At 40.0% G+C, this 26,456-nt stretch overlaps 3 protein-coding genes across 8 annotated transcripts in view; all 3 read right to left on the bottom strand.

Annotated features, from left to right (window-relative positions):
• The window catches only part of LOC113024781 (transmembrane protein 266-like), a 51,076-nt gene extending 45,699 nt beyond the window's left edge, over positions 1-5,377 (bottom strand). Inside the window, exons 1-2 of the mRNA XM_026172109.2 lie at positions 4,782-5,377; positions 3,899-4,036 (exon numbers count right to left, since the gene is read on the bottom strand). Of these exons, the coding sequence (XP_026027894.1) occupies positions 3,899-3,912 (14 nt within the window). The 5' untranslated portion in view covers positions 3,913-4,036; positions 4,782-5,377. The remainder of the gene's footprint in view (positions 1-3,898; positions 4,037-4,781) is intronic.
• A 2,268-nt stretch (positions 5,378-7,645) lies between these two features.
• fbxo22 (F-box protein 22) lies at positions 7,646-13,873 on the bottom strand. The gene is made up of 7 exons (XM_026172120.2): positions 13,661-13,873; positions 13,264-13,396; positions 12,180-12,267; positions 10,171-10,263; positions 8,955-9,107; positions 8,702-8,867; positions 7,646-8,323 (listed from the first exon to the last, which is right to left on the bottom strand). The coding sequence occupies exons 1-7, from the start codon at positions 13,789-13,791 to the stop codon at positions 7,930-7,932; spliced, it is 1,158 nt and encodes a 385-aa protein (XP_026027905.1). The 5' UTR covers positions 13,792-13,873; the 3' UTR covers positions 7,646-7,929.
• A 597-nt stretch (positions 13,874-14,470) lies between these two features.
• Positions 14,471-25,389, bottom strand: LOC113024749 (tropomyosin alpha-1 chain-like). Of its 6 annotated transcripts, XM_026172053.2 has the most exons (10): positions 25,022-25,389; positions 24,102-24,227; positions 21,956-22,089; positions 20,790-20,907; positions 20,571-20,641; positions 20,415-20,490; positions 20,234-20,296; positions 19,928-19,997; positions 19,234-19,312; positions 18,643-18,858 (listed from the first exon to the last, which is right to left on the bottom strand). In XM_026172053.2, exons 1-10 carry the CDS (start codon positions 25,133-25,135, stop codon positions 18,855-18,857), a joined length of 855 nt encoding a protein of 284 aa, XP_026027838.1. In that variant the 5' UTR covers positions 25,136-25,389; the 3' UTR covers positions 18,643-18,854. The 6 variants fall into 6 exon arrangements, with proteins under 6 accessions (XP_026027847.1, XP_026027865.1, XP_080156047.1 ...); XM_026172062.2 differs by lacking the exons at positions 18,643-18,858; positions 19,234-19,312 and adding an exon at positions 14,471-15,134 and having other exon boundaries at positions 25,022-25,372; XM_080299921.1 differs by lacking the exons at positions 18,643-18,858; positions 19,234-19,312 and adding an exon at positions 16,450-17,260 and having other exon boundaries at positions 25,022-25,372.
• Positions 25,390-26,456: the final 1,067 nt, after the last annotated feature.

The raw sequence follows: 26,456 nt of genomic DNA, 5'->3' as shown, positions 1-26,456 counted from the left end.
GTGTTGTGGTGTTATTGGATTCGACATGTGCACAGGTAGTATGTAGTACGGAGAAAAATGTTGCCATAAAAATGGGAATTTGTGAAATATATGTCCAACATTGCTGTGCTTTACTGTGTTGATATACAGTGTAAACATACGCATCTATCAGTAAAATGAAACATAAAAACTGTAAGCCATCATTTCAGCGCAAACATTACATCAAGCACAGGTGCTACGCTGCCTATCACCTCCCCTCCAAAGGCCCAGTGGCAGCTTTGCAAATACACAGTCTGGGGGTGTAGAGAAAATATATAAACATCCAGGCGCATTTTATACAGAACCACACTCCACTCAGTTTATGGCCTCGGTGGACTACAAGATCAACACACACATGTTAGACTGGGTTGTTTGAGGCCAACGCCTGAGGATCTAAAATACTCCCAAACTTGGCCAGAACACTGAAGAAAAAGCAGATGTTCACTGCTCTCACCAGCTGCTGTGGAGAACTTTGGAGAAGCTGGGCATCATTGTGTATTAGTGTTACAGACTCATCATCTCACATGAGTCTGGAACAGCCAGCTGTAGAGTATTTCACAAGTTATATCCTGTAGTAAGACACAATACTTGAACCATATATATGTCTACATAAAATATATTCCATACTAAATACAACACAATATAGTCTTTTGCTTCCAAGACAGCAAAAGTCTAATGATGATTTTTAATGTTGACCCACAGACAAAGTAATATGCATAAGGAAAAAGAAAGACAGAATTTATGATTCTGGCATCATTCAAGCCTTTCCAAAACAACAATGCCAACAGCCACCAGTCATTTCAAAGCAGCAACTTTGCTAACAAATCTTGGTGTTTAACAAAACGTCGAGCTTGTAGTACCTGTCACTTCTGCAGAATTTACAAACTGCCTTGGGTAATTTCCTAGAAAACCCAATTCAACTTCCAGAAAAACTTGCATAATTTCATGCCAGTGGATATTAATGAAGTCTGCCAGGCACATTAGCTCATTAATAATATTGCAGATTAACCTATGATGAATTGGAAGACTGCACAATGGACTGTTCTGGCCCTGCTGTGACCAGTCTCTTATCTGACCTTTACAGATACAAGCAGCAGAAGACACGGGAGACACAGAGACCCTTGTGGGGCAGGACTAAGACAGCAGATGTCTCCCTCATAATGGAGAGGTCCATGGACCTTTTTACACTGTGTCAGTATCCAATAATAGATTATTTTAATTTCTACAGACACTTGAAGGAAAATTGGTCTTGAAAGCTTTAAAGGCTGGAAACACGGAGTTCTGTAGACTCGTAAAGCTGATTTTAACAGTGGTTTCTTCTCCACTGCCAAACGTAAGAGAAATCATAGGAGTGCATTTGAGGTGTCGCCTGTACATGAAGTATAGCTAAAACAGAAGAAACACTTGTGTCTTTTTATTGTGTTGTATTTAAATTGCAAGGGGTGAACTATATTTACAGGAACAATTAATGCACCATGTGAATGGAGATTCCATGACCCAGATTTGTTATTGTGCATAGGTGCATATAACATCAGTATAGTAGAATGAAGGGATTATAAGGTCAAAGGCAGTGTTTCTTCCAATAGCCCAGAAAGATATGATGAGCATATAAACTCCCACCCTCCAAACTAAAAAAGAAAAACTGTACAGCCTCTCCAACCTCCCACTAGCACTGCATTAACATCAGTGTAAACAGCAATGGGGTGAGAAAGATGAATGGTCCCGTCGAGCTTCAAGGAACCCTCAAAGTTCCAAAAGGGAAAATCTAAACTAAAATGTAGTTTACTGTATAAATTATTTCCACAAAGTGAGACTCTGTGAACATGAGCACATCTTTCTCTAAAGCTTCAGTCAAGCTACAAACCTCGAGCATTGTTAGGTGAGAAAATATGGAACTGCAGCAAAAATAAAGCTGTGGTGGAAAGTAAGTAACTAGATTACACTTTTAGCTTCAATTCAAGGGGCGTAAGAACGAAATACAGCAAGTCTTTAGAAATTATGGAACTTTTAGTACATTTATGTACATATTTGTTAGACAAACTAACATAATTTTAATATTTAGGATTGTTTCTACACTCGGATTAAGAGAGAGTTAATGACCGCCTGAGGAAAGAACACATGGACACCACCAGATCTCCTCCATTAGGATGACGCAGCCACCTTCAGTTGCTGCTTGTTTGTGGGTCTTTCTGCTCTCTGCTTTGTATTTAATAACGAAAAAGCTACTTTCTTGGGTTGAGATCAGGTGACTGACTTTGCCATTAAAGAATAGCCAATTTCTTTGCCTTAAGAAACCCTTGAGTTGCTTTTGCAGTATCCTTTGGGTCATTATATAGCTGCACTGCAAAGTGGCATCCCATCAGTCCAATCAAGCCTAATTTGTCTGAATCTGAGCAGAGCGTATAGCCTATACACTTCAGAATTCATCCTGTTCCTTCTATCCTAAGTCATAACATCAGTAAACAATAGTGACCCTGATCCACTGGCAGCCATACAAGCCTATGCTATAACATTGCCTCCACCATATGTGACAGATAATGTGGTATGCTCTGGATCATGAGCTGTCTCTCTCCTTCTCTGTGCTTTTCTCGGTGTAAGTTTTTGGTTTTTATCGGGTTTACTTTTTTATATATGAATTTGTGTATTTTATAATTATTGCTTGCTTTAAATTTCGCTTTAACTTAAACCAAATTGTTATGAAGCTGAAAAGATGTGCTAATGTAGAATCAGCCTTGCAAATTTGCCTGAAACATAAATGTAAATAAATCCGGTGACATCTCATCCTTAAAAACCAAGATGAGGTGGTGAATAGTGCACAAGTGGCTGGATGTTAAGAGCAATAAAAATATTAAATTTTTTTCGTTCTGCCTATAACATACTGCGTAATCATTAGTTTCGAGTGCAAATGTGGGCCACAGTCATCTGTTTTAGGATGCGTTTCACCTTAAACACAACATGAGACAGCACTGCTACTGAGAGCTGCTGAGCTGTGCTTCATATGGGACCATCAGCAGAACCGGTTCTCTCAAAAAAGCGCAAATGTAGCAAAGCTTTAGAGCTATTCATCTAGGTCAAGAGAATAAATGCAGTTGGTTACAATGAAACAAATTACAGAGTCATACTACCAGCAGAATCATGAAGTGACACAGAATAATGATTTTCAGCATTCTCCCATATCTCTTACTTTGCCTTCACACATTCAAAACATACACACAGGCTACAGCATGTTCCCTCAGTAATGCATCAGCTGTTCTTAGTACACAGGTTGAAGAGGGAAGATTAAAAAGGGAAAGCTTGGAGAAAACTGGGGGTGGAGATGTATGCTGAAAGAATTGTGGTCATTTGTAATGGTCACGGGGCACAATAAAGAATATAGCGGATGTTGCTCCACAGAAGATATTAACATAGTGACCTGCGTTTAAGGTTGTAGAACAGACGCTCTACAGTCAGCATTGTGCAGGTGTGTTTGCATGAATCTGCATTTCAGCATGTGCCTGTGCATTCAGAGTGAGGAGGGTCAGAGATACCTCAACGGGCGCAGTGTCTGAGTGAATAAAGATCATTATTGTAGAAATGGAGATGGAAAACCGGGAAATGGCAAAAGAGGAAATCTAAAAAATAAAAAAAATGGGCACACTGGGAAAATAAGAAGAAAAAGGAAGAGTGATTAAAAAAAAGTCTTATGTCCAGCTGACACAGTGTAGCGTTTATGTGATTATTTTTCTGTCATTTAATGACACTTTGATTGGGGGGTTTTCTAAGACAGGAAATGTGTAGGAGTTCAGTTTTTTGGTATACCAGTTTGCAAATTTAACAGATAATGAGGAAAAAATTTTAAAAAATCAATCAGTGGTCAAAATTGTGTGTACGCTGTACTCACTCAGAATTAGCCATGATCCTGGGTGATGGAGGAGATAGAGATGTGGTGGAGGTTGTCAAAAGGTTTCCACTCACTTCTGTCTGTTTTAGTGCTGCAGGTCAACTTCCCACCTGAGAGATGCTGCTTTCATGCTGAACCCTGAGAAGAATACATTCATTACAGTACAGTACATAAAGTATACAAGTCCTTTTTTAACAACTTATGGATATAAGTGTAAATGTAGGTAAAATCAGCCACACCTCAAATTTCGAAATTGTGCACGCACACTGTTAAACACAGTTTTAACACTGTCACAATTTTAGTGCACTAATTTATTTACAGTTTACTTACTCTAAATTGTCGTCTTTCTTTAATGCCTTGGAAAAATTTGAAATTTGGCAGCTTGCTTCCAACACATAACTCGTGGCCAACACATTTTATTATAGTGATCTGACATTTGATAGTGTATCAAACTGGCTTTCCAAATTAAGCTTCTTCACAACATAGTGATAAATATCTGTTGTGCAAGCCCTGCAAGTTTTCAAAAGTGGCAATCAGATTATAATATTTACAAATATTAATAATCTGAAGTCTACATTTTGTGCGGTTATTTAAACAAAAAGACTAGCAGAATCTCAAAAGAATACACAGTAAAACTTGTGCAAAAGTAAACTTTTGCTCAGTCATAAAGCTTTTATCTTCTCTTCTCTCTCAAATATTTAGCACTCCAACAGAGTTGGAAGCATGTCAGACTTCCCACGCTCCATCAGAGTAATAATAGCACCTGATATAAACCTGCACTGATTCACTTGCTGTCATGAGAGAAACTAAATAACAGTTGTGTGTGCAACTACTAACAGATCCACTCTGCACTTACATGAATTATGTGGCACAAAGGACCTACCTGTGTGAGATTTACATTGTTGACGGGTAATTGTGCCTCCCGCTGCCCCCTTGCTGATAGAAATGTCTCTCTCGGCGGTGATCAATGTAAGTGAAGCAGCAGCAGGCTCGCACGGTGTGTAGGCTGCAGCTATCCTTAGCACTTTTGCATTGGACGAGCACCACCACCGCCGCCGTTGCTGCTGCTGCTGCTTCCGCTGCTCGGATTTCAGTGCAAAACCAAAGAGGGGCTGAAGCTCAAATGCAAGAAGCATCGTCACTCGGCAAGATCATATTAGCTGTAATTGTTATCAGAGCGGTGAAATAACGGCCCTTTAAGTGCAGCCTCCTCCTCGCTGAGATTGATGAGGCTTGATCCAGATCCAGATCCAGGTTCCGCTCCCCAGCCGAGGGTTTCCCCGGCGAGCGCAGCGGGGAACCCTGCGAGGGGAGCTGTCCAGGTGCTGAAGCGAGCCCCGATGAAGCCTCGGGTCTCTAACGACCCCCTTCCACAGCTGCAGCCGGGCAACGCGAAGCGAATTTCATCCAAAGGCCACCAAAACATTGACGTTTTTGTTCCGTAGACTGACAGTAGCCAGCGAATCGTGTGACATTTGCATCGCTCCGGTCACGACATAGCAGTCTAAAAATGTTGGCCGTGGGGTGGATGTGTGTGTGCGCGCGCGTGCGTGTGTATGTATGTATGTGTGAGAGAAAAAGAAAGCCTGAGAGTAATTTTTCTCAATTCCCGAATGAGGCCAATTTGAGAGCGGATTATCGCCACAGATGATTTTATTAGCTTTACGCCTGGTTGGTCGTCCCTCTCCGTGTCATGAGCGTTTTTTATGGTTTCCCAAAATAAAGATACTATGGGAATATAAATTGCCTTTACAGCAATTGGCTTAACCGTTTGTCATTCATCGGGATTAGCCAGTCGATGGTTAAAGCGCACATCAATCAGACTGAAGCGTCTCTTCCTTTATTTAAACACGCCTGGACGTGGGCTGCTGGAGATGTTATAGGCTGAGGTGCAATTTCAGGGTGTGCGCAAAAAACGAAAACCGGTGATCTAAATTAACTGTAGTTAGCCTGTAGTTACAACCGAAGACGGATGCTTAGGACCCAGTGGGCTCAAAGGCTGTCTTTCAAAGATTCACAGTGCGTTCAAAAATAGTGGGTTTAAGAAAACAAGATAACAGATATCTATTTATATTGTTTTTGGGTGTAATTTATTGAGATGAGCAAAAGAGATATGATTTGGCACATTTAGAAAAGAACTTCAACACCAAAACAAGTTTGTTCATTAAGCCATTTAGATTCAGTTTAATTTCTTCTCCAAAAACGATTAAAGATGGGGAAAAATGAACAAAAAGAGAAACACATCAACTAAGCTGCAAATAGTCTTTCAAAAAGTAAAAAATAATGTACATTTCTTGAAAACATCCACTTTTTGCTACAATCATTGCAGTTTTTACAGAAAACGTAAGCCATTTTTCAACATACAACTACCTGACAAACACAGTATAACTTGGAAATTGCACCTTTATCTCAGTTTTTTTTTTTTTTCAAAGCAACCAGAGAATGTATTAAAAGACAGGGCCATCTGAGGAAAAAGCCAAGATGTGTATAACATTACAGCGTCCTAAAGTATTGTACAATTCTGACAGCTTTTCACATTTCTTCAATTATTTCCAACCATCAACACCTGCTTTATAAAGTCAGAAAGTGCAGGAGAGCCAATACTAAAAGTAAGTAGGTGTCACTTGCACACCCAACAGGGCAGCTATTTGGTCCCATTCTCTAGGAGCTTAGTTAGCTGATGTGACTTTAAGCCCAACAGTTGGGAGCAGGTAGTGGCAGATGTAACTTAGCGTGGGTGGGTGGGGGGGAGACAAACTGTATTTTCTGGACCCAATTCAATAATTGTGAATCCTATCAGTATGAACTTGTAGGCTACAGTGGCGTGTACATTATCCATTGGTAAGACAGATGTGTAAAACCTTGGCTGGATGTTTTGAGGAAGGCCCAGAGTCATCACATGAATTAAAAGTGCATTTGCAGAATCATGAATATTAAAGTGCCCCAATTATACCCCAAGTTTTTTTGTTTGTTTGTCTTTTTATGTATATAATGGTTTTCAAAGTTACCGGGAGTTACACGTTCCCATAGAAAACACTCCTACTGAACTTCCTGAAACTTCTCCTTTGCAGGCCAGGCTTTCTTCAGTGACTTATCTATCACTATGGAGCACAGTGACACAGTACCAGCCTGGCTGTCTGACCCAGCTAAGCTAACCATGAGCAAAGTGCACCAAATGATCCAATGATGGCTACAAATCCCAATAAGATTAAATCCTTTCCATATTTTTTCTGGTTGTGCTGCCATATAACAAAAGTGAATATGAAAGTGTGATGCAAACAGAGCCCATCAAGTAAAGTAGGAATTCTCAAAGTAATTTTCAGCTAGTCGTACTGCACTGCTAAAATACTGATGCTATAGCAGAAATTTAAAAAAAAAAAGAAAAAGAAAAAAAAAAAGCATTTACATAAGCAAGTTACAGAAAACAGATGTGTTGTGATTTCAGTTATTTACATATAAAATGATCATTCACAAAGAATGTCAGAACCTCTTCATAATGTGGCTAATACTTTATGTTGCTCTGTGTGTACTAAGCACGCCCTCACGTTCATAGTGCCATCTGACCAATCAGGACCATCTGGGATTTTCCTAACAAACTATTAAGGATATGAGGTAAGAAACAGTTCTGCAGCACTTCATAGTGCATGTGAGCCAATTCCTTCAGATACAAAGTAAACATTGCAGTTCCTAAGTGAGCATAATAGGGGCCCTTTTTCTTGCATTTTATTATATGTGCTATATCACATTCTTCCGAGTTTGTATTGTTATGTCTGAACTGTATGAATGCACTGGTTTTAATATAAAGCCTGGGTTTCCACACAGTCTCCAAGGGATACTATGCCACATGCTGCCATTACACTGAGGGTTAAAAAGATTACTGTTCGTCTTTATGAGTAGAAATAGTGACAGCGATATTCTTCTATGCTGTACCGTTACTCTGTACACAATGTTTGTTGCTCTCGACTGCTGTTACAAACAAAAGCATGACGTGTCATCTTTCATCCTGTGTGTTGACCGCTGCTGCGGGACATTCAGCCTAGATGGACCAGGGTCATGACAGTAGTGTACTCGTGCTGCAGGTTGTCCGTGTCAGTGTCACACAGTGTGTAGTCATCTTTTATGATTCGGTCGCAGCCAATCTCGCCGTTTCCAAACAGCCCAAAGAGCGGGGTGTTGGGGAACACCTTGCGGAAAGCATCTGCCTCGACATTGCTCTGGTTGTTGTAGTAGTTCTGCCCTCTCCCCACGCAGGCAAACATAAATCCCAGGGTGTTTTTCTCTGGAATTTTGGCTGCCTTTAGTCGTCGGATTGTGGCTTCAGCCGCTTTTGCGCTGATGACGTCTTCCTCCAACAGCACAGACGCCCCCTGAACTTTAGGCCCACTCAGGGCCAGGCCTATCACACCATATGAACCCTGGCTACAGCTACAGAGTGAGAGATCATGGAATGTGTGAGTATTGTAGAGTGCATACTGAAAAGGCTATTCATAATTTACCTCAGACACTACCAGTTAATTATCAAAATCAATTACATCCTATTGGTAGTGAGATAAAGGAGATACCCAATGGAGAAATATAGATGTCAAACTTCTGTTTTGAACAGCTAATATTTACCCTGTAGCAGTAGATCGTGATTGTTGTCTCTGAGTGGGGGCAGTCAATTATACTCTTGTATTTTTCCATATACAGACTGAAATACCATTTGATAAACTACCACAGGATCAGACCAAAAATATTTGCAGGAAATCCACTACTACATTTACCCCATAAAATATCTAGTTTACACTCGGGAAATTAACTCACCAGTATCTGGAAGGAGCGAAGGCATTCTCTACCAGGCCTCCAGCAATCAGAGCTTTGGTCTTCGAAAGCGGCTCTAGTATCTGGTTAAGGAAGCGTGCGCCTCCTGGTTTATATGCCTCATAGAAGAAAATCAGTATCACACGTAGCTCTGGGTTGTCAACTAGTCCTGGAAAGAAATAACAAAACAAAACATTAAAGATTTTATTGAAGTTTATATTATTGAATAACTAACAAGCAGGTAGTCGATGCTTACCTGCTTCTTTAAGGGCTGTCGGGGAGATGGTTCTCTTACAAAAGTGAAAAGGCTGGATCTGGACACCCTCAATAGCTGGAAGCATGATTGCAAAGCCAGCTCCCCCATCTTGGTACTCCTGGGGAGGGTTGCTGCAAGAGCCGCTGGGTGTCACTGTACAGAGAGCCAATCATGAAGCACCATAAAAGTATACGTTTTTATGCATGTTTTAATGGATTATTTGTTAACCAGCATCAGCAGCATTGTTTATCCTTATACTTAGTTATAGATGTACTGAAAACTCAAATGTTTAAAAAAGAAAAAAAATATTGAGCAGAGGTATGACACAAGAGGAAACCAGTGGTGACCTACTAATGAAGGAAACAACCCTTAAAGCTTTACAGTTTTTGACAATTGATATTACCATCAATAGAACCAAAGAAGAAATTAACTAAAGCCACCTCAAGGAAATTCTCTTTCATTTTTCATTTGAAGTGAGAAGTTCACCAAATGTATCTAAAGTTTCAAAGAGTCACCATCTAGTGGCTATGAGAGGAACTGCAGCTGGTAGTGGATTCAGCACTGAACTGGGTGTGTGCTACAGGGGTGAGAACAGTTTTAAACATAGAACCAATGTTTAAGTGTTACTACACAAACTCTCAGCCTTATCTGATTAAAGATCTAATTTAGTTGAATTAGCTGGGCGTGTTGACCCTGTGGTGACCTTAGGCTACTATATCACAAAATGCGAGTGTTATCACAAACGGCTGAGGCGTCCATTAAACCTGATAGACGATGGGAGCCTGATAAGCCATCATCTTGAGGAAAGAGAACATGGCTGATGGAGTGTCACTTCTGCAGAGGGTTGTGATTATATAGAGAAATGGGGAGCACAGCATCAGGCAGACTAGGCAATCTATCAGCGAGAGAGGCACAGAGATGCAAGCCACCAGTGGTACTTTCTAACTAGGCAGCAGTGGTGGGGATTAATGCGAGTCCTCCCTGCTGATATATGAAGTATTCTCCTTGAATATGCTTGAAAAGTGGTTAGCTTTCATATTTAGAGCATGGTAGTATATTAACCAAAAGCCACATTTGTATCATGATAGCTTTGAAACTCATTAAAAATAATAGTGTTTTATATCAAATCACATGATTTATTTTGGTTTGAGGGGGAAATTTTATTTTCTTCCTCATAAATGAAGAAATATGAGAGACAGAAATAAGGAACACTTACAGACTATTCCTGGTGTAGCAACGCCCATGACATCACAGCCTCTGGGGAAGAGCTCGTTCAGTTCTGCGTCGAGACTGTTGCGACTCTTTTTTGCTTCAGTGGGGAAAAAAACATGTTAATGAGAAGAAAGGCCACACAAGTGTACTACTGTGGAAACACTTTACGTTGTGATTAATACCATTAGGGCAGCATGTGATATATGTCCATTTTGTTTTATAGCATGACGATTCCAAACATACAGTCTGAATGACAAAGCATTAGCCATAGCAACAAAGTGGACTAAGAGTCTCCATGTCCCCAACTGCTCTGCTGCAGGGCTCTTTGCCCACCTTGTTGTTCAAAACTTTTGGGGATCTGGGTTTTGGTTTTGGAATTTTCTTTCACTATATTTACACTGTACAGACTTTACTTATTCTTTGAAAAGCAACTGAAGACATTTTTTATTTATACAGATAAGATTTTGACTCGCTGGTTTATGTTTTATTCTATTATGCTTTAAATTGTTTTTGATATGGCTTTTTATTTTTTGTACTTCATCGTAAACAAGTCCTGACTTGTGTCCAGTTTGTTTGACACCGCTGAAATTGCTCCTTAATAGTACACAGATTATAAACTGACTAGTCTATTAATATTATTTAGAATATCCCATCATAAAATGAATTTTTGATTTGACTAAATAATAAACAATACGAAAACACTACGGATGCCATATAAGTGACACATCATATACTATCATTTACAGGAGTGTGCACGGAGCCTGAGGAAAAAAGCCTTGGTTAACAAAGATAAGTAAGCATCAAAATAGTTTTTTCTAAGATCCAGTCACACAGCACACATTTTTCCCCTAGTGACCACCACCTGCTAATGAAAAATGTGTATTCCCCAACCAGTTGCAAGTAGTTATGGGAGACTGCTAGCAGTCGCTAAAAAAACAAAAAAAAACAAATCAAGTCTTTAAAGCCTTGTTCATGGCGGCCCAGAGACCAGTCAGTCAGTGACCCCCTCCTGATAACCAGCAGTCACCAGTGAAATAATGTATTCCACAACTAGTTGGTGAATGGTTGCTGAAAGTTCTTGACACTCGCTATCATAAAATTGGCCACAAAGAAGTTAACAGCTCTGCTCCAAAAACCTTGTTGTAATTGTTCTGGTGACTAGCAGGTTACTGTAGTCGCAGTAGTAGTAGTTTGCATAGAAGACGAAGACTTGTCTGTCAGAATTTCCAAAATACTTACCAGGCAGTAGTGAAACTGTAACACAAACCATAAAAAGAAATGCTTTTCTCTGTTAAAGTCACCATTTTCATTGGTTTCAGGGGTAATGCACAACTTCCATGCAAACTAGGGCAATCACAACAAGGTTTGTGGTGCAATTTCACCCAGTGAGTGCAAGCAATCACACGCCAACCTGTTGTGGAATACACAGTTTTTCCCTATGGACGGGAAAGGTTGCCATTGGCATCAAGCGATCTCTAGGCCTGTGTGACTAATGGGAGAGGAGACAGAAGATAGTGGACCTAAATCCATAAAAGAACTGTAATTAAGTTATCTAAGATGCTTTGAACAGCTTCATTTGAGAAACTGGGCAGGTTTTTCACCTTTCAAAAACTGTTCAGGGTGCAACAGTTTTAAAGTTTTCTAGAATTCAAATAACAATGTTCTCTGTATGCTCTCTTCAAACAAACGCTTCTAAAAAACATGTGCAACGTTGTCTATATGGATAGAATAGGTGCACCTCAAATATCATTTCAAGGAAGTATGGCAGGTAATTAAAGATACCAAACAAACACTAGCCTGCAAATGTTTATACAAACAGACTTACTGTTACAAAATGACACTAAAATAAGCTCTTATTAGAAGTACTTATTTATAGAATATGTTGTAAAGACACTTCTGCTTTCCTAGAGGATTATGCATTTGCACCTTGCAGTTAAGTCAATAATAATGTATGAGAGAGTTGTGCCTTAAGGGAAGTATACAGTTTACAAAAGAAATATATTTTGTACCAACCTTTGTTCTGTTTGTAGCAAAAGGCTCCTCCATTGAGGATCTCAGAGTCTGCCATTACCAGAACTGTTTTAGGCAGCAGGTATACTTTCTGTAAAATTATTTGAATTAGAGTTTTTAGAAAAAAAACAGTTCCTGATCATACCCTCCTGAGAACCAAACAATAAAGTCTCTTTTAGCTTAACTTTTTTTTGTGTGATATCCTGCCTCTTTGGAGCTAAAAGAGGTTACACAAGCACATGAGATATCATTGGAAAGGCCACGATGTCCTCTATTCAGTACATCAGGACATAGTAGGGTAGTTCAAATAAGTCAAAAGATATAGACCAAAAACAACCCTCCATTACAGAGAACATAAGTGAATAGGCTGGGTCTCAGGAGGATATGTATAACACAAAGTTCATATCATAGCAATCTTAGTAGCATAAAGGCTACATATCTTTTGAGATTCTCCACTTCAACTTGAAATCTTTAATACTGCTTGCACGTGCGCATTTGTGATGCTCTTTGGATTTTCTCCATTGTGTCAAAAATGCAACCCTATAACTTAAATTCTATGTTGGGGTTGAGGATGAAGTTGTAAGTAGCCAAATCTATCAGGTAAGGTGACCACAGTTCAGATTGTTTGGAGCAAATGTTCTCCCTGAGACACCTCTGGACGTTACAGAGAAATTCTCTGAGGTATGCATAATAAGGAAGGTTCCTGGCTTGATGCAACACCTTTTTGCTTGAAGACAGCAGGGTGTTCCAGGGAGGACAGCAGGTTGGTGCCTGCTTATAGCAGGAGATCTAGCTCGCACCAATGTGACAAGAAAGGAGGGGGTGGGGTCAGTTTGATACAGATGTTAATGTACGGCCTTTATACAAGTGTGAGGCCCATGGTGAACTCTCGGGAAGTGTTTGAAATAAAGCTGAACAAATTTTTTGCGCGATGGATAGCTTACTCAAGGAGTGGGTAGCATATAGGGTACTGGTATGCTGTTTTAAAACTATTAACCAAGAGCTGTCTACTCACATTTATCTTTAACGTTTTCATTTAGTGTCACTAATTATTTAAATACCATTCTATGAGAGTTTTAAAGTTTACCTCCACTTCTTCGGCTAAGATGCTATTGAGGGCATGGGACTCCGTGCTGGGATGTCCAGAGGCCGACACCCAGGTCAGCTGTTGCTGAGTCCTAAGCACTCTGCGAGCACAGTTTCTCCAGAGTCTGCACACACTGAAACGGTAAAAGATAAACTCTGTCTCACTTGCTGACCAGGTACAATCGCTTAGTTTAAAAAAAGAAAGAAAGACTCAGCTCGTCTTTATATCCAGGCAGAGTAGCTGAAAGCAAGCCCTTGATTAGAGTCCAACAGACAATAACAACCGCTAGGCTAGCTGCTGCTTTAGCTCTTCCGTAAGTTTTTGCGTCGGAGTTTCACTTCTATCGGCGGCCATTAGCGTTAGCTCACAGTGATGCGTACAAAGATCAACCACCTACCTCGCGAGCTGGAGAAGCGATTTGGTTGGTATGAACGTAAGAATCCTCTCAACCACTTCCGCAACATTGCTGAGTACGTACTCAGCCTTAGAATCCGGAAAAAAATCAACAAAATCTGAGTTCTCGCTCATGTTTCGCTCTGTAGTAGTCGTGAGACTCACAACACAGACTCCAACTACGAACTTCGACCCCTGCACTCCCACCGCTGTAGAGGGATAGCCTGTTTATTGGCGCCTCCCTGCGGCGAGGAGGAACTATAGCAGTTAAGGCACGCCTACAGGCATGTGAAAATCTTTCACTTTGATCCAACACATAATCAAACCTTAAATAATTGGATGATAAAGATGATTTAATTTATTTTTATTAAAGGTACAATTCGGGCATTTTCATCTCTAGACCCATATGCCTTTGGATGAGAGCTGTAACAACAAGTTTAGGGAGGTCCAGTTGCCTTTTTCCCCCCAAGCTAGAAAAGTTTAATCTTGTGTTTGCCTTTGCATGTTGAGATGGCATCAAGAAAACTTTTTTTTTTTAACACTACTATGCAAATTTCTTGAGTAACCCTTTATTTCTTTAAATTTTGCTAGGAAAATGAGAAACAGCCTGAACTCTTGTATGTAAACTTTCTTGAAGTGGTTTTAGAGTTCTCCAGGTTTCTTGATGATCCCACACTTCTTCAATAATGTTCAAGTCCAGGTTCTGAGGATTCATCACTCCAAGACCTTGACTCCTTGGAAGCAGGCAGTCAAGGTCTTGGGGGAAACTCAAGCTTCTTTCTTCCAAGAACAATTAACAATTGCAACAGCCAGGTTGATTCGCATATTTATTTATGATTTGTACATCTCCAAGATAAAAAACAAAAATGAGTGTTTCAAAAAGAAAACACCTACATAGATAAGTACGCCACAAGTATTTAGTTTGCTTAGTTGAAACAATATAATGAGTTTCGCTACTGTGCTAAGAATTCCTTCCTTGCTAAACTGGAAGAGAATATCACTTACAGTGAATACATTTTTACAATACAAAAAGAAACTAACACATAAGCAACTTTACAAAAGTACACATAATAAAAGTCCCTTTCATAACCTTGGCTTAAATTATGGCTTCATTCATGACGATCATGTGCAGTATATTCCCCAAAAAAGTGCAAATTCCCCACACGTACATGTAAACAATTAAAGATGTACAGTAAACTTTAAATGACCTTTGACTACAGTGCATAAAGGAAACTGTAGATGAGCTTCTAACTTGCGCAGAGCTTGTGTCTTCAAGATGCCACGGTCAGAGGAGACAAACACAAGCTCCAGCTTTGCGTGTAGCAGTCATAGTCATATGGGAGCCAGCCATATGCAGAGCAGATGAGGCAATGTGAGGAGGGGAACAGAGCTAGGTCAAAGGTTAACCATCTCCATTAGAGTATGATCCAGCATCTGCTTTATGCTCAGGCCCTCTTCTTTAGCACGTGTGAGTTTATCTGTTAATATAGCATTGCATCAGTTAAAATCCAAAAAAAGAAAGAACAGTAGTTGCAAGAGACACAGAATATAGTCAGACAAAGGTTTACCTCAGGTACAGTGACAAACATATGCTGGATATCGTTACATACCCCAGTATATATATTTTTTTTTTCCCCAGTAAGAGGTCAGCACTTATTAGCGGAGTCGATATCCTCAAGTTATTTAGATTTTCTGATATAACTAATCAGATTTGAACTTTTATTTAAAGTATACTAGAAATAGTAAAAACTCACACTATTGACAGGGCTGTGGTCAAGAATGGACGTGGTGAGTTTATGCAAGGGGGGGGGGGGGGGGGAAAGCTTTCCTTTTTTGTAATATATGATTTGGCAGTGGAATTGACCAAAGTATAAAACCCTAGCACTTTTGAGGAAAAAACTGAAAACTCTTCTAAGCACTAATAATTGTCTCCTTTTACTATTGGACCAGTATCACTTTACTTTTATTGTATATGCACACTCCACGTCCTTTTTTCTTCCCCATTCACTTAGACAAATTACTGACAGATCATACAGGGGGTACTGTGAAATCTGTTATTCACATCTTCCTTACCGCCAACACTTCCTTGTTGCTACAGGTGAATCATATGATCAATCTCCTCCTGTGCTACGATTAACAAACAGTTCGCCGCTAAATAAAACTGCACACCTTTTCTTTGAAGTTCTCTTTATCCAGCTACACTGTTTTGGCTTAAGCTGCTATGTCCTGAGGATATATAATGAAACTAAATGTTGCTTGCCTTGCTTTAAGCATCACAAGGCAAGCAACATCTTGCCTTGTGATGCTTAAAGCGCCCCAAAATAAACATTGGGAAAAATTCAGCTGGAATGTTTCTTTCCTGAAGTCACAACCCAATTATTTGGCACTTTTAGCATCGCAAGGTGAGCACCATGTAGTTTTATTATATTCTTGGAGAAGGCAGACATCTCTACAGATAACTATGAGGTTTGTGGGAACAGTTCCCAACAAAGCACTTCGCTCTCAGACTGCAGGCTTACTTGTTGTTCCTAGAATTTCTAAATATAGAATGGGAGACAGAGCCTTCAGATATCTGGCTCCTCTCCTATCAAATGAGCTCCCAGTTGAAGTTTGGGAAAAAAACTCTTTACTTTTAAGATTACATTTGAAAAACAAAATTATTTTGAATAAAGCTTTAGTTATTTATACTGCTACAAGTTAAGGCTGCTGGAGGACGTCCAATGACGCACTCAGGATTTCTTCACTTCCCTCTTCACCCCTGATGCATTTACATGCCACTATTGTATACCATTATTTTTCCATCTAGTCTCTCTTGGTGCGTTTAGTCATCTTTCTCCTCACACCCCAACCAATCACAGTATGCTGCCATCCTCCCCAAGATCTCCCTGTTAAAAGACAGTTCCTTTTCCCTATTGTCACAGAGTGCTTCCTCAAAGGGAATTGTTTGATTGTTGGGGTTTCCCTCTAATCTTCAGGGCCTTTACATTATAATATTTAGTGCTTTAGGTGACTGCTGCTGTAAACTAGTGCTACATAATTGAATTTATTAAATTATTGCAATTCATAATTAAAATGTGAATGCTTCGCTGAAATGCTACAAGTAAAAACGACACACCTGTCCAACCATCCATCTCACCCAAGTACAAAAAGGAAAATCTGGGTATAATCCAAGTAATTTTAAAAGTGATGATATTTGTTCAGTCCATTGCAATATTCCAAGGCCTCCTTTTCATGGATAGAAGCACATATTGCAGACCAGATTTCAATTATGTAGCCCTGACAATAACTGAGAAAATATATCAACTGAATTTCGTCCCTCTCCTGAACCTGTGTAACCTTCCACTTGAAGCAGTTATTGGAACATGCATGTGAAAATCTCTCACTTGTATTCCCACTTTTTTGAAAGCGTAACTTGTTTTGTTTTTAAGACATAACTGCTGCTGTGTATAGTTATTTAAATAAACAGTACAACAACATTCCTGGTGACTGGAATTTCAGAAACATTAAAGCATACAAGATTCCCTTCCAGTTTATGCCTCGTTTAGAGCTACTCTCAGTTCATTGGTGAGAAGACGATTTTTCTCAAGCTGCTTGTATAGGTGGTCTTGACAGTCAGAAAGCAGGTAGGAGAAAAAGGAAAGACAAAGAAAGGAGGTTAGTATAAAGAGTGACGCTTTGAAGGTAATCACAAAATAAGTTTGTTGATTTCCTGACCTAATGAACACAGAAGGCTCAAGAAATATGTTTTTGTTTTTTTAAAGACAGTCATAAGCCTGCCATCTTGGCTAACCACAGAAAACTCACAAACACTACTGGTTTTACAAACACTGTTTCCTTTTCACTGCTTATTAATTACTTAGACTAGAATGATAAGACTGCAACCACCTTGGGATTAGTTAGGGGACAAAACAACACACACTCACAAATAGAAAAATAATGATGATGCACATGTTTGTACTGGATCTTTTTGCATCTAGCTGCAGCAGCCACTTTCAATCACCAGAGAACTGCAGAGGTCACCTGATGGGAGTTAACCTGGTCCAACTCTGACTGCAGACAGTTTGTGCAGCCTGTACCAATGAACACATCTTATCTGCGCAACAATGTCACCTCATTGAAGCAGTGGACTTGACTCAACCGGTTGGCACCTAGTTGAACTCTGTGTATATTCCTATATAAAGGGAACATTGCAGAGCATGTAATTCTACAGTTAAATTGCCATTCTGTAGCAACTATGTCACCATTTGTGGAGAACTTTCTATTTCTACTTTAAATCTATGAGGTTCGATCTGCATGCAATTAGTTCATGTGAACTACTGTGACTATGACATAAGACATTTGGGCCACCCCAAACAGCCTTACAATTTTGTGGCCAATCCCATTCGAGTTTCAATAGATTTAATTTAGCAAGTGAAACTAAACAAATCTTATCCTACTCAATTGTTTATAATTTACAGTCGCATTTCTCTGCAATAGCCCCTGTGACTGTATTAGCATTCTTTAAATTAAAGAATTAAAAATAAATAAATAAATAAATAAAATAAAATAAAAAATCTATAGTAGTAGTTTTAGTGACCATGTCTGCCAATACTGGCTTGGAGTCTAGTTGATTTGCTATTTAGACCTACAATATGAGGAGTGTTTATTTTTTGGTTTTATTTTTTTGGCTACGTTCACATCTGCAAACACTCAATGAGTATTGAAAATGTTAACTTGCTATTTCTAAAGTACATCAACTGCATTTAACTACAGCTGAATCTGAAGGTGTGAGGAAGCCTTAAAACAATAAAATATAACTAAAGATATAAAATCCCCAATCAGCTGATTAAAAAATTGAATACAATTCACTGCCACTACAAGTAACTCAGGAGTTTATTCAAAAGCTACTAAACAGTATAAATTAAAAACACAAAGAAGGTAAAACAATAACAAAAAAGGACAAATGGAAATGAAGAAGCATTGCGAGAGAAAAAGAAAAGGATGACATAGATGGAAAAATGTTTATTTTATATAAAGCAATGTGGCTCAAAGGTCTGAAAGACAGATGGACAAATGTACTCCAGCAGCCAAGGCCCAATGTGCAGTACTGCCAGGGCAGTAAAGAAATAAATAGACAAAGGAGACAGAAAGTAGGGCTGTGCTGCACAGGAGAGAAAGGATGATGCTCAAGCAGCTTCTGGAGTGAAGAGTGTGAGAATTTAGCTGTGAACAAAAACAAAAGAACAAAAATGTTGGAGGGAGAAATAAAAGAATGAAAACATATGACATGAGAGAGAAAAATGGATGCAGAACTAAGAGAACTGAGACAGGGAACAAGCTCTACTAAGTAAGCACTCATGTTAAAAGGTCTGCAAAAAAAAATTGTATTAAAATATATTTTTTTTAAAAAGAAATCAAACATGATTAGGTCACTCATAAATTAGTGTTAGACAAGCACGGAAGGATTTAAAGTTGTAGTTTAGCAGAGTTAAGTCACGGCACTCAAACATGCCACAAGAGGGCGCTACTGTATGTTGTTGCTGTGGTTAAGGAGATAAAGCTCTAAGACAGCACGGAAACAAGCGTGTTGTGAATTACATGGAAGTCATGTCGTTGAGGGCGTGGTCCAGCTCCTCGCTGATGGCCTTGTACTTCAGTTTCTGGGCATACAGCTCATCTATAGAGTTGTAATTATTATAGAGTGGCAGTGAGGGGGCAGTGAACAGAAAAATAACAGCGTCAAGAAATGAAAGCCAAAAGAAAATGCAAACTGAGGAACTGAAATAAAAAGGCAGGACAGAAATAGGAAGGAACATGAACAGCTGCTGACACCGTGTCAAATTCCTGAGGAGTCACCGAGAAACTGCCTCACATGTTCCGTGACCCTGTGAACACTTCTCGGGGCTAGCTGGCCTTGAACGCTCAATACACCACCATGCCAAACTGTACTGCAGTGAGAAATGTTGATGCTAACATGAATCATATCATGGCAGGTTCTGCTTATTAGTTTTGTTTTTCTTCTGGCAGACAACTGACAGTGTAGATATTTGTCCTGGGAATTATTTAACAACCTGCTGACCAGATAAATACCTCAAACAGCCCCACATGAGAGATTTGCCTTTTATTAGTTTCCCTTTCAGAAACCAGGACTCTACTTTAGACGAAGACTTGTCACTGGGTTGCTTTTTGCATCAATAAATTTTGTAATAAGAGTAACAGATGTTTGCTTATATGGAAAATGAACATGAAACGCTGCACCAAAGACTAAAAACCAAGTGTAAAACATTCATACCCTCAAGGTCATCAATGGTCTTCTCCAGCTTGGCAACTGATCTCTCAGCGAACTCGGCACGGGTCTCAGCCTATGTGGAGGACAGCAATAAAACATTGGTAATGTAAACCTCCTAATGGAAATTAATAACCACAGCCCCAGAGGAAAGGAAGCCCTTAAGTATGAGTAAAAAATATATACACACACACAGCATATTTATTCAATTAAGTAATGCAATCGATTCAATCTTCAGTTTCAAGAGAAGCTTCTATTTAAAATTTAATTTAGGATACATAAACGTATGACTCACTGATAACTCTAACTCACCTCCTTTAGCTTGTCTGTCAGGACCTTGATCTCCTCCTCGTACTTGTCCTCCTTCTGTGAGTACTGTGGTTACATACACAGGGCAGAGTCACTCAAATATACAAAACATGAAAATGCAACAAAAATAAGTTTCAAACAAACTTTATAGGTTTATACTATGAATATTTGTCAATAATCTTACCTTTTCTGCCTGGGCCTCCAGAGACTTCAGGTTGTTCTGCACAGTTTTCAGCTCCTCCTCAAGCTCAGAGCATTTGCTGCAGAGTTATGGTGTGATTAAACACGTAGAGAAAAACCACAGAAAGCAAGAGAGGTGTGAGGAAAATGTGATCATTACCTCTCAGACAGCTCAGCACGCTCTTCTGTACGTTCCAAGTCACCCTCAATGATCACCAGCTTACGGGCAACCTGAAGTCACAACTCCTTAAGTTTAGTCCCACACTAGCTTAACACATTAGTGCATCCTATACTGGTCAGACATGTCAAGCATTGCATCAAAGTAAATAACTGAACAATTGTCAAAGTTCAGGGTGCACTGAACAGCTGAGAAACTCGCCTCCTCATATTTGCGGTCAGCCTCCTCAGCGATGTGTTTGGCCTCCTTCAGCTGGATCTCCTGCAGCTCCATCTTCTCCTCGTCCTTCATTGCCCTGTTCTCAATGACCTTCATGCCTCTGAGGGAAGGGAAGTGGTATAAGGTGAGTCTTAGTAATGTTTACACTATGCGTCATAGAGGAACAGGAAATTCCACTCTTAAAAGAAACATTTAGTGCAAAGCATATGGATCATACCAATACCTTGTATTAGTGAAGTAGAGATAAAATTAGAGAGAGAGAGAGAGACCACTACATGACTATATGGACAAAGTGTCTAAATACTTAACACACATCCTCATCTGTCATGTTCTGCCAAGCACATGGCAACTGTCTGAGAGGATAAGGATGAATTGAATACCAAATGAAGCACAACACAAAATCATGGGCATGAACCGGAATAACGTTCTATTAAATTTCCACAGGTGTGGATTAGCCACTGATCAGGAGCTATGCATTTTCGATCATAAAGAAACAGTAACCATCTCAATATTATAATATTACACAAAGCAACAATTAAATTAAATGCAATTATTTAAATACCTGCACATTTGTGAAGAGTGATACAATACAACTTCAAGCCACCGGTGGCAGCAGTGAGCCCAATCTTAAGTGACACTCAAAGAGCATGTGTCATGTGCAAATGTTTGGTTTTATAATATAATAAAGTTTAGCAAAATCCAGTATTAAAGCGCTTCATACTTAAATTTCCATTTATGTTTAATGCTTTTAACTCACCTGTTCTCAGCTGCATTTGAATAAAGCACCAAATCCACACTGTTTAACTTTTAAGCTTAAATTTCAAAACTTACATTTTAACTACTGATTTTATTTACCTTTCCTTCCTCTTTTTTCCAGTTTAAATCATGCTTTCTGTTTTTTAATGTCTCTGTAAAGCACTTTGAATCACCTTGCTGTTGAATTGTGCTATATAAATAAACTTGCCTTGCCTTTTAAAAGTTAGCAACAACAAGAGACTCAACGCAGGATTTTCTTTTCCGAGCTTGTCTTAACCCTTCTTTGTTACCCTTTTTCCATTACAGTACTCTGCAAATGAGTATGAATAATATAAGAGGGGTGGGAGAGCGGTGCCCGTTTAGTGCCAGTTTTCCAGATGCAAAATACCCACCTCTCGCTCTCATCAGCAGCCTTCTCAGCCTCCTCCAGCTTGGTCAGAGCTGTGGCCAGACGCTCCTGAGCACGGTCCAACTCCTCCTCAACCAGCTGGATACGTCTGTTCAGGGAAGCTACATCACCCTCAGCCTAGGAGAGCACAACACCAGTCATCTACAGGCACAACAAGTTTATTCATTTAACTGAAATTCGTGTGTTATGTTTGGCTCTGCAGGCTTTCAGCTGCTGTGAGATCTTAGGCAGATAAAATAACTCATGCTCTCCCTGGAGAGATTGGCCTGGGTCAGCTTGTCCAATAGAGGGATGCAGGTTGTTTATGTACATTTTCCAACACCAGTTAAAGAGTGTGCGTCATTTCTCTTTTTCTAACACATTTTATTCTAACCTTTTTTTTGGTTAGAATACAACAGGATTTCTTAAAGGAGACAAACTTATCCACCCTCTCTGGCGTTTTCCCAGCCAAACCTGTAATTTCGTGGCTCGCTGTGATTTAGTCTTAAACAAATTAGCTAAACGGCTACGTTTTGTTATGTCGCAAGGTGGATAAATGGAGGTCCCTGTGCCTAAACTAGCCAGTCACACAAGGGAGGGCTTTATCTCACTGGACCTGCGGTGTTGCGGGGCTGCTGTGCCGTTAGCTTACTTGAAAAGGACCGTTTTGTTTATTCGGGATCTACCGGGTGGAGTCCTTTCGCATCCACCCATCCCTTACTCACATCCATCGGTGGGCTAATTTCAAACTCGCCAACCTGCTACCTGTTTTCGACCATATACCGAGGCGGTCTGGGCCTACTTAGCAACCATGCTTTTTGACCAGATTTACTCCTAATGCTCTGGGCTCCCCGGGGACTAATTGCCTTATAGAGTCATTAGCCGCTTACTGCTTCCCTCGCACTCCTCTCCTGGTTCAGGTCCCGCTGTAGTAACGCCGCCCGGTCCTCCGCCGCATCGGCCTGCTCCTGCAATGACTTGATTTTCTTTTTCACCGCTTCCAGGGAGCTCCCACCGGCCATTTTTTTGCTCTGTTTGTCTCAGCTAAGCTAGTTTTCTCTCCGTTTTTTGCGTGCTTCCCCACACGCAGACACAAGCACACTTGGAGATGCGGCGCGTTTGATCCCTGCCCCCACCGCCTTTAATCAACCGCTGATGAGGATTGGGACGTGCCACCAACCCCGGAAGTAACTCATTTTACTCGAAAATAGTTGAATAAATTTAGTGAACTGAATATGTGGATCATAATTATTAGTAATGGTCTTTTAAAATATTTATCAAGCCATTTTAATGCTTTTTGGCTACGACAAAACTACATTATGAACCAGTTAGTTTAAGTGCGTCCCCTACTGCTAATTTGAGCTAAGCCTTTCAAAATCACAGTTCCAAACATCAACTTAATCTAAAGACAGCAAGAGAGTGCCTTAAATCACTTATACACACATAATACACACATTATAAGTTTAATTATTCGGACAGTGTTATTAATGTTCTCGATATTCATAATTGTGCTAATTAGACCTGCAGAACTTTGTCTTCCTGCACTAAACTGGCTTAAAGAGCACAGAAGACACCCATGCTCTATTGTAGTCTATAATGTTCAAATATATTGCTATGTTTATACTCTGTCATTAAATCAGTCAACATGAGTCTATCTCACGGATGTTAAAAATTTTGTTGCTGCTGCTGACGTCGTCTCTGCTCCTGACGTCATCAATTAGGCTTTATTGGCGTAAGAATGAACGCTGCCAATAAACTGGTAATTTCATCTGGGTTGAGTATAACCGCGGAGTACGTTCTGTGGCCAACAGGGCCACAAATCTGTCAAAATGCACTTCATAATATGCTTGTAAAATACACGACTGAAATCAGACACTGGCCCTCAGATTCGTCCAAATGGTGGTGGAACGCAACGGTAAGCCAGTGAGCTGTGACTTTACCTTATACAGCACAAGAGCTAAATTTAACTATCCATATATTCTTATGAAGCCCACAACTCTCTTATAATTGATTAATGCATAACTTAAGCATTAGGGTGTCTGTTTCATGGCTGGTGATCTTAGTTTCCAGACGGGACTCAAAAGGAGTGTATCAAGGTCATATCATTAGGCAGTGGGTGCGCCAAATGGGTTCCTTCGGCCCAAACTCACATCTGTGGCTTTCTTCTCTGCGAGCTCCAATTTCTCCTGGGCCTCCTTCAGGGCTTCAGAGTATTTGTCCAACTCATCCTCAGTTGCCTTCAGCTTCTTCTGCAGTGCTACCAGGTCATCCTCAAGCTGGTACGCAGAGAAACGAGAAGATTTTTATTTACGTGAGGATGATTTTCTCAGATTAATTCTCAACACAAACAACGCGGAATCAAAACACGCTTTTATTAATTAAAAAAGGGACACACACATATATATTTGTTACTAAACGAATGAATTTCTATTAAAAGACTATTATTTCTATTAATTCTATTAATTACTATTATTTAAGGATTTCTTAAATGATAATAATAATGGATTGGATTTATATAGCGCTTTTCAAGGCACCCAAAGCGCTTTACAATAACACTATTCATTCACTCTCCCATTCATACACTGGTGGAGACAAGCTACAGTTGTAGCCACAGCTGCCCTGGGGCATCGGCCCAGGGTAGCTGTGGCTAGGTAAAGTGTCTTGTCAGTAAGGTAAAGTGTCTTGCCCAAGGACACAACGACCAGGACAGAGAGCCCAGGGATCGAACCGGCGACCTTCCGGTTACAGATGCGATTCCCAACCCCCTGAGCCAAGGTCGCCCTTGAAATTGATATTTATCTCATTGCTTAACAGCATAACTAATGAATAAAGGATCCAACTAGAAATGTGCAGTTTCCAATCGTGCCAACCTCATGCAGTCAACATATGGAGTAAAGAAACGCTAAAAGAAAAGCTATTTTTAAGGTTATTATTTAAAAGTGATTTTTTTTAAATCAAATAATAATCCTCAGTGGGAGATCATCGGAAAGAATCATGCAGCGCCTTGCGCAACGTGCCAATGGCACTGCTGCGTAAAAGCATCAGAGCGAGTTTCACACTGGATGCCGACCTGTTTGCTTCTGTCCTCAGATGCTTTCTTATCTGACTCGGCCTGCTCAGCTCTGTCCAAGGCATTCTCCTTGTCGAGCTTGAGCATCTGCATCTTCTTCTTGATGGCATCCATGGCTGGTTAGTGTCGGCGGTCTCTGCGTAAACCAAACAAAAGAAACTGAATGAAGGGATCGGAGCGTCTGGACCACTCTGAACGCCAAGCTGGAGTGCGAGCTCGGTTAGTCTGTAGTGAGTCAAATATGTATTTTGGCTGGGCAGTTACTGGATACCGAATACAGTTTCGGAATGAACTACAGCTGCTTGCCAACGTGGAGACCCTTCTTTTTTTCCTAAATCTCTTCACTGATTCGCTCTTCCGAGACATTTGACCACTTCTATGACTATACATGGGGTACAGACGTCAGGAAGGCACTACCCTCTCACAGCAAGACGTCCACTCCTGTTTCTAACACCTTCCAAGTGGAAGTAAAGTGTCAGGACTCAAAGAGTAGTTCTCTGAGGGGGGTTATTTGGAATAAATGCGTTGGTAATGACGACTCAGTTAGCACCCAGAAGGATAAGCCACAAACTACAATACATGTGAGAAAATGTACATTTAAGACATCAACTGACGTTTATCCTATAATTATTTTAAAACCTACTTTTTACACAACAGAGCCAAACTGCATCCACCAAACTGGGCCAAAACCACATTTTTAATACCTTTCCAAAGCACTTTGTGGTTGTTTTTGCCTTAAAATTTGCTATATAAATCAATTTTACTTACTTGCTTACTTAATCAAACATTTTGTTCTGTATCCAGAAATAAACACTTAAAGAATTATGGTACCAGTTCTTGCATCAAAGCTATTCCCACAAAACAAATATATCTGATTGGTTAAGCCCCTGCGAAAGTTTTTCTCCCCTGGAGGGCTGTCATATTAGCCAGTATGGCTTGTTTGCTGCTCAGGGATCATTTCAGCAGCTCCCTTACAACATAGTTCAACATCCAAGCAGCAACCAGATAGGCTTTGCTTTCGGTAGAGTTCTATCATCAAGCCTGTCCAACTCTTCTCTGAGCTAATACATGCAAGATAATTCCAGCTCAGATTTGCCACAGTGGGTACAGTGGTGTGCACATACAGAAGCTCTGGAATTTCAACATCACCCCCTCCCTGCGCCTTAGTGAGAGTTCACACAGCCACTGGCACTGCTGCAGCTGTCACACACAACATACAGTCAGGACGGTTGAGGAATGATATTTTAACCTACTGTTGACTACAGTGATTGATTATTTGCATGTAAGAAGAACTGGACCCGAAAAAGAAAGTTGTGTAATACTGTATGAACATCATTGACCTCGTCTTACATCGTAACAAATAACAAAGCATTCTAAGAATATTTTGTCATCTCCTACTCGCCTTGTCCCTTATGCTATTTGTTGAGTGCATATT

The sequence above is a fragment of the Astatotilapia calliptera genome, chromosome 1 (assembly GCF_964374335.1).
Source record: "Astatotilapia calliptera chromosome 1, fAstCal68.1, whole genome shotgun sequence".
NCBI classification, from domain to species: Eukaryota; Metazoa; Chordata; class Actinopteri; order Cichliformes; family Cichlidae; genus Astatotilapia; species Astatotilapia calliptera.
The sequence above is the reverse complement of the archived record's forward strand: the minus strand, read 5'-3'. Positions and strand labels throughout refer to the sequence as shown.

Bases quoted from the DNA above. Each gene is read 5' to 3' on its own strand.
- fbxo22 (XM_026172120.2), bottom strand. From the start codon at position 13,791: ATGAGCGAGAACTCAGATTTTGTTGATTTTTTTCCGGATTCTAAGGCT. The intron at 12,268-13,263 runs GTAAACTTTAAA...ATAATTTTACAG, and splicing joins TCTTAGCCGAAGAAGTGGAG to AAAGTATACCTGCTGCCTAA. The intron at 9,108-10,170 runs GTAAGTGTTCCT...CTCTCTGTACAG, and splicing joins TGCTACACCAGGAATAGTCT to TGACACCCAGCGGCTCTTGC.
- LOC113024749 (XM_026172053.2), bottom strand. From the start codon at position 25,135: ATGGATGCCATCAAGAAGAAGATGCAGATGCTCAAGCTCGACAAGGAG. The intron at 20,642-20,789 runs GCGAGTTTCTCA...TTGTGACTTCAG, and splicing joins CTGACCGCAAATATGAGGAG to GTTGCCCGTAAGCTGGTGAT. The intron at 20,297-20,414 runs GTAAGATTATTG...ATGTAACCACAG, and splicing joins TGGAGGCCCAGGCAGAAAAG to TACTCACAGAAGGAGGACAA.